General features: G+C 44.2%; 1 protein-coding gene across 1 annotated transcript in view; it reads left to right on the top strand.

Annotated features, from left to right (window-relative positions):
• The first annotated feature begins 457 nt into the window (after window positions 1-457).
• LRIG1 (leucine rich repeats and immunoglobulin like domains 1) overlaps window positions 458-12,682 on the top strand; it is a 216,694-nt gene continuing 204,469 nt past the window's right edge. The window contains exon 1 of the mRNA XM_069206570.1: window positions 458-1,184. Coding sequence (XP_069062671.1) covers window positions 979-1,184 — 206 coding nt within the window. The 5' untranslated portion in view covers window positions 458-978. The remainder of the gene's footprint in view (window positions 1,185-12,682) is intronic.

Raw genomic sequence — 12,682 nt, 5'->3', positions numbered from 1 at the left:
TAGACCTGTTATATGAAAGCAGCTTTTTACCCCTTAATTTGGTGAAGGATATTCCTTTGGTGCATTGTGTTGCCGGACGGAGTGTGGGGCGGCTGTGTCTGTCCTTTGCAGATTTGTAAAAATCTTCTGCGTCAGTACACACGAAACGCCCTGCTTAAGCCCTTCTCACCTTCAGCCGTCATCTGCTTCTCAGTTCTCACACAGGTTGACAAGTAGAAATCTTCTATCCAATCAGAATAACCAGTCCTGTACCCACAGGGTGGTGGGGCAACTCGGTTTCATTGGCTGGGAACTTATCTTCCTAACGCCGACTCTCACTTGTTCTGGAAAGCAGACCTCCAGCGACTGTCAGTAAAAATATATGTAACCAATGAAAAGTGAGCGCTGGGCCGCCAGTCAGAAATCATCTTTCAGTAGCCAATAGGGAGCCACTTGACATTGTCGATGTGATGGTAGAGTCTTGGTTTGCGATCTTAGCTCGTAGGCTGTGGTGCGAAGCGAGCCTGGTGTTGGGAAAGAAGAGGCTCGTGAGTCGGATTGGCGGGAGGGGGCGAGGCTCGCGCTAAGTCTTCGGGTGGAAGGCAGGCTCGTGCCAGGCCCCCGGAGTGCAGAGGCTCGCGCCGGACACCTAGGAGAGGCTCGCGCGCCCTGTCGGTGATTCTCCCTGGAAGTGCCCATGGCAGGAGCCGGGAGGCAGCGGGAAATCGGCTGAAGCTGCAGACCGTATCGCCGGGGCGCGCTTGGACTGCGGCTAGACGCACTGCTCGCCCGGGCGCTGCTCTGCCATGCCGCGGGGCTGGCCAGTAGCCCGTTCTCGGCTCTACCGAGAGCTGTAACAGGCAGAGCGCTGCCACCGTGGTCACGCGTCTGTCGCTGGCAGGATCCGTGCCCCGGAGGTCTGAGATCGGGGCGCAGGCGTGCTCTCTGCCGCCCGTGATCGCAGCACGGCGGGCATTGCTACGGATCCGTGCACCCCCGATGCTCAGCTCGAGGCGCTTCGCCGGATCCTGCGGCCCTCGCCCCTCCAGGATGCTGCTCACTCTGTTTTTCGTTCCGCTCCTGCTCGGACCTGCCGTCACCGCGTCCTGCCCATCGAACTGCACCTGCTCCGGGGACCTGCTGGACTGCAGCCGACTGGGACTGACCGAGCTGCCCGCCCCGCTGCCCACCTGGGCTGTCAGCATGTAAGTGCCGAGGGGGCCGTGTCCGTGGCACTGCCGCGCGACACCCCCCAGCCCTACAGCGTAGCCTTAGCAATACTGCACATGACACCTTCACATGGCCCGCTGCCTAACGTTCACATCCTGCTGTGCAGCATCCCGCAGCCGCCCAGCACCCCAAACCATGCAAGACCCTATGTGCCCCACAGCTGTAAAGCGCGCCCTGAACTGCACGGTCTAAGTGACACTGAACTGCTACTTGCGGGGCTCCGTGACTTACCTCACACGCCTATTACATGCTACATCCCCTGCTATTGGCATGGTGGTCTATCTCACCTGCTGCCCCGCCATGCTACCTTCAACATACCACTGGCATGTTGCGCCCCACCTGTCGCGCTTCACCCCAGCTCCACCTGTTGCCCTGCACCGTCTGCAGTACCATCCTATGTAGCCTCCTGTCCTAGCCATGCTGTCTTCCTCGCGTTGGTGCGCGAGCGCCCTTGTATTTGAAGAGATTTGGTAGTCCTGCTCCCAGTCATAGAATTCCCAGCCCATTGCAAGAAACAGGGTCCAGGGTTTTGCCCGTAAAACCCTCTTTGCTCTTAGGAGCGATAGCGCTAGTTGTCTCAGATTATTGTTAAATTCACGTGCTTTTTGGCTTTCTAGATTACGTGATTTCGTAGAAAATTCGACCAGGGATGTTACTTAATAAACTCAACTCTTTCCAATAGTGCGTTTTGTGTGTGTGTGTGTGTGTGTGTTTATATATATATATATATATATATATATATATATATATTTAGAGAGAGAGCATTATATTCAGGAACTTTTTAAACGTAAGCAGTATTTCTTGTTTATAAGAAGGCGTGGGCGCAAAGTCGGTTTCACTGCACCTCTGGAACAGACCTGTTGCGTTTCCTTTAGCACTGGCTGATTATTTTCAATAGCTTTGTTTAGTATTGTTTTTTGTAGTGCTCGTCACATTGTACGTTTAGCAGATATTATAAAAAGACTGATAACGAAAGGGAGCAGATGAATACTTGCTCCAACTAACAGTTCCACATGGTTAAATAACATAAAGCTGCCGAGTCACCGTTTAGCAAAATATGTCTTCTTTATTTGTAAGCAAGAAGGCTTTGTATAGACTGGAATAACTGCGGACCCTGGCCTCACCTCAATGGGACTGTTGTGTTGGTTCGTTTACAAGTCTTCCTGCTCCACAGAAGTTCTTAGGTGTGTTTCTAAGTGCCTCAGAGGAGTCCCAGTGCTGTTGATGTTTGGGTTTACTCTGCTCCAGTGGTTTTCTTGTTGTATTTTTTAAATAAATCTGGTGTTTAGCTTTTTGTTTGGGATGGCAGACGTGCAGTTTTATATTTGGTGTGAAACTCTCCTCACTGCCTGGCCTCCCCTGCACCTGGCACTGTCACGGTGTGTATTTGGTGTGAAGCACGACCTTGTCTTTGCAGTTGGCCCTGCCACAGGGTCGCCGTGTATTTGGCGGGAGGCTAGGCTCACGCCGTGCCCTCTTCTGCAGCTGTGAGCGTCACTGTGAGTAATTTATGTGTAGCACGGCCTTCTCCTTGGAGGTTGTAGTTTACTGTGAGTACCTGGTTGAAGCGTGACCCCTGACTCCGATGTTGGCTGGTTTGGCCTGTGTTAGAGTAGGAACCCGCCACAGTTCGCTCGCTGTAGCTGGCAGTGTCACCATGTGTATGTGCTGTGAAGCACGGCTTCTCTCTGCAGCTGGCGGTGCCACAGTGTGTATTTGCTGTGGAGTACGGCCTCTCTCTGCAGCTTGCCGTGCCACAGTGTGTATTTGCTGTGGAGTACGGCCTCTCCCTGCAGCTTGCGGTGCCACAGTGTGTATTTGATGTGAAGCACGGCCTCTATCTGCAGCTTGCGGTTGCCACACTTTGCATTTGGTGTGAAGCACGGCCTCTATCTGCAGGTGGCAATGCCACAGTGCGTATTTGGTGTGAAGCATGGCCTCTCCCTGCAGGCGGCAGTGCCACAGTGCGTATTGGTGTGAAGCACGGCCTCTCCCTGCAGGCGGCAGTGCCACAGTGCGTATTTGGTGTGAAGTACGGCCTCTCCCTGCAGGCGGCAGTGCCACAGTGTGTATTTGGTGTGAAGCACGGCCTCTCTCTGCAGCTGGCAGTGCCACAGTGTGTATTTGGTGTGAAGCACGGCCTCTCCCTGCAGGCGGCAGTGCAACAGTACGTATTTGGTGTGAAGCACGGCCTCTCCCTGCAGGCGGTAGTGCCACAGTGTGTATTTGGTGTGAAGCACGGCCTCTCTCTGCAGCTGGCAGTGCCACAGTGTGTATTTGGTGTGAAGCACGGCCTCTCACTGGAGTTGGCAGTTTCACTCTGAGTAGTTGGTAGAAGCATGGCCCCTGGGCCCGCCGTTGGCAGTGTATCAGTATAGGAGCCAGGCTCACCCACAGTCCCCCCGCTGCAGTTGGCAGTGTCACTGTGTTTGAGTGAGGGCAGCAGCTGCACGGCCTGCTTTAGTGCTTGCGTGTGTCCTGGAACTTGGACAAAGCTAACAGCTCGAGTGACCGCGTTCCTTTCCCTCCAGCAAGTGGGCAAAGCCGAACACCCCAAAGAACAGGCATCAATTGTGTGGCAATGTTCTCCTTAACAAATGATGCCGTTATCTGTGGGGTGCATTTAACCAAACCCTGGGGGCATCCACGCGCCCCCAAGAGATCGCCTGTTGAATAAAACTCTTTTTATTTAGGTAATGAAGTTTGAGCCTTAGGATGGTAGAAAGAACAGATTCGGCGGGGTAGACTAGTTCACACAAAATGTGTAGTTAAGGCTTGAGCGAAATGTAGGTTACAGACAGCGCAGGATCAGTAGCTTACCTCCCTGAGATGAATATATGGGTGAACGAGTGAGTGAATATGTGAATGCTGACACCGTTCTCACTCTGGTGATATCCTGTGCCAGGGCCGTGAAATCCTGCAATTTTCACTTAAACGTTAACTATCAATGGGGCAACCCCTTGCGCCTCAGAACCTAGTTGTCATATATTACTCATTTCCCATCTCAGCGGTTCCATATCATGTAAAGAAAACGAGACATGTAGGTCAGATCGACTGGGTTTCTGAGTAAATAATATATATTTTGTAGTCGAATAATGTCAATTCATTAAATCAATCTTTAAGGTGCCCCGTAAGTGATAAGAGAACATAGCGCAGGTGCAGAATATCTAGAAAAAAGTCACTATACATTTACACAAGGACAGTTCAAATTATTTGGTAATTCTGTCCAATACCTTGAAATCTGTAATTGCTAATTGTTGGGCTTCATCCATCTGTCCTCAGTTGCCCAAGGCGGAGTTTCATTACAGGCTTAACGTGAAACCGTCGACGAGTCAGCCCTCTTGTGCTTCTATAAAGTTACAGTCACTTTTCTCGATGCCTTGCACAAGTACTTTTCACACCTCTCACTTGTGGAGCAGCTTGAGGGTGTATAGCTGGGCCCCAGTAGGTTCTCTTACAGGCTTGTTTGTGTGTTATAGAGTTATATTTTGCTTCTTTAATGGTCGGAGACATGCTTCTCTTTTTCCAGTGTTCGTAAGGTCACCTACTGTATGTGTCGTTTTTTTTTTTTACACATCTGTATTCCGATGTCTCACAGCAGTAGAATTTGACATCTTAGGGCACCATGTGATGGCTTTTGGAGTAGTTTTAGGCCAAGAAATGCGAGGAAACCCGGTTGTCATTAGAAGTTAACAACTATAAATGTCTCATGCGTTTCCCTTGTACAGTACGTTTCCTTTCATTTCTCTCTAATCATATGAAAGCTTCAAGGAGTTAAGGCATTTGTGGTTTTCTAATCAGTGACTAAATGTCCACGTGGACGGCAGGTTTGCTTACTTTTTGACTTGTTTGAAGTTTGTAATCAATATTCAGCTGAAGGTTTTGGTTTGGATTGTGCCCAGCTGTTCGGTTCGATATAACCTACGTGTTGACTATTACTTGTAAAGAAGGCACCGAGCTTTGAGCTTTCGAGTCTGGCTTGTTGGGGCTGCTCGTTGAAGTGTCATTCATTGTACCTGCTCTGTAGTGTGCACAGGTTGAGCCTGTAGGAGAAGCCTTGGACGCTTGGCTGCAACCTCTGTCCCATCAAAGTCGGAACCAGCGCACCGGCTGCGTCAGGGTGATGTGTCAAAGAGGAGCTAGATGAGATTAGGGCTCACCGAGGGTTTGATCATAGGGGATTTCGAGAAAATTGTTTTAAAAAAAATCAAATACAAAAGTAGTGATTTGCCGAATTGTAGCTGCCTCGGCTCGGGCGAGCGCAGCTACCGTTTGGAGGGGGACACGTGGGAGGGTTGCTGCCTCTTAATGTTTACACAACTCTTATCAGTTCTGGTCTGCTGTACAGTGCGATGGGGGCTCTTTTAGGGTGTCAGGAGCACGCTGCCTTATGGGGGGTCTGTTTATGGAAACTCTGCAGTTTTCTGTGAAGAACTCATCCGGGGATCAGCGGGGTCCTGCATTAGCTCAAACAATGTGTATTTTGTATCATCTGTATCGCTGCACCTTCTGGCAAGCTCCCGTTGGTTTATCAGTGGATGAGTGATTATGCGTTAGTCGTTCTGTTTGTGTCCTGTGAGTAGAATGACATCTCGGCCTTTGTGTGCTTCTGTCTGGGTAGCAGAATAACCCTTGAGCCACTCTGTGCTTGTATCTGTGTGAGCAGAATTCGTTTTACCTGCTGTGTGTTTGTATCTTTGTGAGGAGGATTCAATTTAAGACGCTTCAAGGTGTTTTTTGTTTATAAACTCACTTTTTTGTTGGTTAGTCATTAGAAGGGGTTTCCAGGCTCGTGGGTTGCCTATGGAGTTTGCTTAAGTAATTTTCCGAGTCTGTAAGTTGCTACTTGATTGTCACATTTCTTTCTTGTAAATTTCGGTTCTCCGCGATATACATAATTTTTTTACTCTTCCTGAAATTTGTACTTTTTGTATTTCCTCACATAGGGCTAATTGAATTTCTCTCCTTGGCTGCTTTTGCCGGACCTTTAAAGTGCTGCACCTTCCTTTTTGCCCGAGTTACAAGGAAAGCTCAGCCTGGAGGGCTGTATGGGAATGTGTCATTCCTCTCCCCAGAAGCCCTTCATTTTATTTTAACTGCAGTGGGAGCTGAACACAAAGGCATATATAGTCTTCCAGAATGCTTATCCCAGCCCCACAGACCAAACAAACACTGTGATTACTTTCCTTGTACACAAAAGGAAACCAAACTAAACAGACTTAACCTTTTATTAGGAAAACACATTTTGAACGTGTGCTTAATACTGAAGTGCTGTTTATTTGTAATCAGAAACTATGACTTCTTGACGAATCTTTTGCGTATTTTTATATGGGGAAGCTGATTCGAATCATGTCTTTGTTGAAACGGATATTAAACCAAATAATTACTTACAAGTACAAAAAAGGGAACACTATTCAGTGGAAGGTTTGTTGGGAAATCTGAAGCTCACACCCACCGAATCTTAATGACCAAGCTACGCCCCTGACCTCAAGTATCACCGAGGTCTTTTATAGGCCAATACATTTGCGGCTGCTGCAGAGGATGTATATCTATGCCCACTGATGAGTTTCCAGGTTAATAGGTGATGGATTTTATTTGCTCAGCATAGACCTCTTTCTGAAATAGTATGCTAGTTTTTTAGATCAGTTCCACAACATATTTTTTGATTTGCCAGTTACAAGTACCGGTTTGTTTAACCTGCACTAAGCAATGGTTGCTTCCAATTATTTTTGTTTTGTACTTCCAGAAGCCTCTACTGTATACGAGGATTGTTGTGACTAAGTTCCCAATCTATCAGATGTCCTCCTGAGGGTTTCATGTCTGTAGACGGTTAGGTAGAAGGTAATTGCACCCAGGTTGGAAGATGTATTACACACAAGTTGAAAGTTGTACATTTTGGAGATCAGTGTGTATGTATAGGCATTTACATACAGGTTGAACGTTGTAAATTTTGGACACCAATATATATATATATATATACATGTTTGCTCTTTGATCAGTCTAACATCTTCCCTATAGTTACTTTTATGTTGTTTGAGTTCCAGCTGTGGTTGATTGATAAATTGAGGAGCATGGGTTGGGGGAGGACAAGGTACTACAGTTAAGACGTCAGTGCTTATGTGCTGTCATCTTACAAACATGCCCAGCTCTTGTTATGGTTTCTTGGCGAATTGACATGTTTGATAAAGCCTTTTGTGGGGTAATAAAGTGATTTCATAGGATGTATGTTTTTGCAGTATCTGAAGAATGAACACCCTTGCTTTTGTATTTTAATATTTTGAAAAAGGCCTTTGAATTTATGTTAACTTTAATACCTTGAATTTGTAGTTTATTGCGGTTTTGATACTTTGTAGATTTCCATCGAGGTCTACATTAATAAAGAACTGAGTTGAGCTCATGTAGTAGGTAATGTGTTTTGTGTTAAAAAGAATGAGCATATGGTTTTGTGTAAAATAAAGCTTACTTTACTCTCCCTTTTATATGTTAATACGTGCACATTGCAATTTCTTTTTTGCTAACCTTCAATTCTTATTAACCAGCAAAGAGGAGACATTGTATGTGGAATGTTGTAGGTCTCATCCCAGAAATTTTATGTACATTTCAGTATTTTTTTTAATTATCAGGAACTGCCCCTTGTTGGTACATTCGTTCAACTTGTTGACCTATTATCACTTGTCCGTTTCTGAGATAACTTCATCCCTAAGCCATCCTCTTTCGTTAATGGCCATATGCAATTGTCAATAAATTCCTTTATTTCTTATCATGCAGTTTAGCTGGACTGGCTATATATGACACAGAACTCTCTTAGGCTGGATACATTCTTCCTTAAAAGATGCCCTGAAGGAGTATTCCTGAACAGCGTTCACAATGGCATCTGGATCTTGTGGGCTGGGCCTGATTTAAGTATTTTTATGGTGTGTGCTATCCCCCATGAGCTTGTATGGTAGAGATACATACCTTGGAAAACAGTTTTCAAGGAGTCCCGTAATCTTCACCGATCATCAGGTGGATGGTGGAGTTGATGGGGGTGGAGGGTTGTGGGGGAGGGAAGTTTGACTCATCTAACCTCTTAGAGCTGTCACTGTCATTTGAGAGTGAATAGGCATGCTTTCCATTCTACATATGCAGAGGGTGCAAATTCTAGTTGATATCCCAATCCTCTGAGCGCCTTTGAGTATACTATTGTAAGAGAATGACAGTTGTCTCACATGGAAGTTTGTGTAATAGGTAATTTGATGCACATGGGTGTCTAACTTTACTGAAAATGTGTAAGGAGGTGGATTATGAGATGTAGCTAGTCACTAAGTTGGGAAAGTTCATTCTGTTAGCTTTTGGGTTGTTTGAGTGGAGGTTGCCAATTGTGCTTACCGAGTTTGCACTTGGAGGTCATGTTTCCTTGGTAGGTTACATATGTTCTTAGCCTAGCGGGATTCTCCCTAAAACATTGGGGAGTATGACTGGAATCAGATTATTACGGTAGTTCAACTTCAGTGAAAGCTTTTTTTTTTTTTTAACGCTGCACAAAGTAGCTGAAGAGGCCGAGTGTTACCACAGGACACATTAATGGCATTCTAGTGTGAAAAGCAGGATTCCTATTTGAAAGAAGATTCGGTTAAGTTGCAGAGAATAGCAAGGAGTTCCAGAGAGTAGTGAGAACCATTCTCACCTTGTGACTGACTGTACGTTTGTGATAGTTCACCTGTTAAGATAAAACACACAGCTTCTGGAAGCCTAACAGTCCAACATGTGCTTAAAGCTAAAACAGCAAGCAGCACAGCAAATAATCCAGGGACGATTGCCTTTTCAAGTGGCCAGAGATTTCGACCAAAAAGGGCAGGAGCATACACTGATTAATTTTTAGCAGTTTTTATACCCTTACCCGCTAGTACCAGTCTAAGGGGCATAAACATGTGGCAGAGTTAGTTACTTTAGCAAAACGTATCTTATGAGTAGGCAGCGGGATATTCTCATAGATACAATGCTAGCCATTCAGAAAACTAAGATAGAAGTACATGAACTTACTGCTGAGTTAATTAATTCCCTAACATCGTTCTTTAAATTTCCAACACTGAAAGCAAGGGTACACTTTATTAGGAGATTCAGGAAATGTGCAAATGTATTACCGCAAAAAAAGGCTTCTGGGACTATTAGTCATGTAATTTAGCAATTATATTGAAGCTATAGGGCGATTTAGATTAATAAAAACAACATCCACATTTGGTTGGAGAATATCAGCACACGTTGTGATATACATGTGCAGGTGAACGTTAACGATAAAGCAGTGGCAATACATGATGTTTTTTACATATCTCATTATAATATCAAGGAAAGTGGTTATATACTGGTGTTATTTGAAAGGTTTTCAAGTGTCAAAATTCCCATTGATTAAAATAATGAATGTTGAGTGATATGAATCAAGGTTACAATAATTCAAATTACTATTTATGTGACTTCCTAGCAGTTATATTAAAAGCTATGAAGAAATGTAACCCGGGCCCATTGTGGCTAACCCTTCTTATCTTACACACACTTTTAGACTGTTCGTTCCTAGGAGTCTTCTTAGTATTTCAAACCGAGAAGAACATGTTATAGTCAGAAATGCAGACCCTCTTGTATACTGTAATCCAGGTCTTCTGCCTTCAGTGTAATACGCTTCAATTTAAAGTTAAGCTAATCATTCATAAGGGTGACGGCATTAGTTCATCTTATATAGAGAAAACGGTCTTCCAAGTTGATGGTGTGCCATATAGGTTTCCAGATTGCACTGGAATGCAGCTTCTTTCTGGACAAGAACCTTAAGTAATCTTGGCTATGGTGGTGTAATGTGTATGAAAATCTTTATTGCATGATTAGTTAAAATCGTGCTGTAATGTGTACTGATTTGTTGTTGTATGATTTTAAAGAACATCTGCTGACCAACCTCCAGTGCTGCCTCCTCAGTTAGTTCAAAGATCTCAGTTTTCTCCCAGTCTCTATGGCAGCCTTAGAACTCTTCTAGACAGTGTTTTTAGCTTAAGCTGCATCATGCTCGGCCATCCCAACACTCACACTTCTCCAGGATCAATTTACTCCTTAAGTTACCTGTGGGTAGGATATATTCTATGGTGGTTGTTTCCCTTACTTGTTTATCGGTGTCTTTAATGTATTCTCCCAACGAATTCCATCAAGTAGTGTCAGCGAGACCCACCTTATTTGTATCAATCCCACAACTAATTGTAAAATGAAATATTTTCAAAGATTATAAGTGAAAGTTGAGTAAGATTGTGCTAAACTACGTTCAAACTGGATCATTGGTTTTAATCCAAAAATTACTAACCTAGTCACCTGAATAAATGTTGGCACACATTTGATTTTAAATATTACTTACTAAGAGACCTAAAGGTAGAGTGAGCAAGACATTTTATGATCTTGGTAACACTCACACCGTACTTCTGTCTGGAGTGGGCCTCTTGCAGTGTGACGTCAGCATGTGTATTTCAAATTTACCATTTGTGCTAGAACTTTCAGGGTACATGGCTTTTGAAGCACTTTGACCAGGTTGTTGATGTTTGCTTCACAAACTCCAGAGGCATACTTTGTCAGTTGTTTTTCAATTAATGATTTGCTTTTTCGGGAATTGTTTTGTACGTTTAGTTGATTCAACTTCATTTGTGCTGACCTCGTTTTTCTTCTGTGAATCTTGTTGGGGGTGGGGTAGGTCTGCAGTACTTGTTTTTCTCATTAATACCAAAGACTATCGAAGTAATCAGAGTTTGTTCATTTGAGATAGCTACGAGAAGGGTGTAGACTGCATGGGTGTGCGATATACTCTCCCGCTGTAAGGATGAAACCCATGCCATGGGTTAAAGAACATTCTTAGTGGGTGCTTGTTGTGTTTTAAAGTAAAATATTGATCCTATGTGGTTGAGTTGTAAAAATATGTCTGCTTCCTTCCTTCTTTCCATCCTTCCTTTTTCTTTTGATTTTTATATACTTTTTTCCACTATCTGAAATGAGAATTATAACATTCCTAAGATAAATCGGAGGACATTTAAGAAAAGTAGAGTTTATGTATTATGTTGTGTCAGTCATTTAACAAAGAGGCAGACAGGGTATGGCACTTGATGCTTTTTGATGGGTAAAATGCTCCCAGTTGTAACTTAGCGTGCCAGTTAAACATTTTCTTTGTGATAAATATCTTCGTTTAATAAAAATATGCAGCGACCTAATCTATCACTCACCGTGGCTCATGTGTTGCTCATGTTACTTAATCCATTACCACTCGTTTATTTGTCATGTATGTAGCATGCATATGGAGAGAATTTTCTTGACATTTTTGAATGAGGTGCTATTATTGAGATTCAAACCTGTGATCTGCAGGTCACATCGAGATTTTTGCAGCAGGTGCCTTACCCACCAGACAACTTCACCAGCTGCTCTTAAAGGGGAGTAGGATAACTGCTTACACCTTGGGGCCAATTAGATGAGTAAACCCAGACGTTAATTCATGGCTTGTTTGTAAAGAGATTGATTGGCCTTGCGTGTGCGAGTTGCCCAGAACAGTGGGCGGGACCAGGTAGAATTCCCTAGTATTTTGCCGCCTCTTTATTCTCGCACCTGGTGCGTTCTCTCCTAGGTGGGTTGTCATGGTTCACGGTAACACCCTTCCTGTGTCTCATAACTGTGCATGTGGTGTAAAGCATGAGTGGGCGGGGTTATGTATGCAGTTCTTTCATCTACTTGTCACAAAATACATTGGCTAAATAAGAAATGCACTAGAAACCTGGTGCTCGCCTGCGTTTTTGGAGAGGTTGCATAGTTACACAAGATAATACTATTGATCGAGTCTAGGGTGGAAGTATTTCATCTTCAGAAGAACTGTTCTCAAGCTGAAAGACTAGACTTAAATCTGATTAAGTACATTTTTCTACACATTGTTTCAAGAAGATTTTTTTTTATTTTTTTTTTAAGTAATTGCTTTCAAGCACAAAAAAGATATCCCACAAATGTAGCTAACTGCCTGAACTGAGACTAACGACTATTGAAATGCCGACTACAGAGTTTAGTAATGATTTCAGCGCAGATGCAGGGGCTTTTTGATTGATGATAATGAGCATATACAGTACGAAAATCCGCAAAGACCAGTCCGTGAACACTGCAGGCTGGCACATTTGTCAGGGGCCTGTACGTTTGAGGGAGATTGGTGTTCAACAAAGCAGCAGTGCCCTGTTCGGTTGTATTTGTCTACACTGGAGAATCACCAGAGAAGTTGAGTCCTTGAGGCAAGGCTCTTTCCCCTAAGGTAACTAACTACCTCCTGCCTGATTGAGGAAGAATTTTAAGCATATAATTGCTACTATTACATACCTTGTTTGCAATTTGTATGCAGCACTGGGTAAATTATAAACAGATGCTTGGAAAGCGCAGCGGATCTCCGATTCTCATCTTCTCCGATGATCGCACCTGTAGATGCCAGTCCAGATCTATACTCTTA

This window comes from Pleurodeles waltl, chromosome 9, assembly GCF_031143425.1.
Source record: "Pleurodeles waltl isolate 20211129_DDA chromosome 9, aPleWal1.hap1.20221129, whole genome shotgun sequence".
Lineage (NCBI taxonomy): Eukaryota > Metazoa > Chordata > Amphibia > Caudata > Salamandridae > Pleurodeles > Pleurodeles waltl.
The sequence above is the reverse complement of the archived record's forward strand: the minus strand, read 5'-3'. Positions and strand labels throughout refer to the sequence as shown.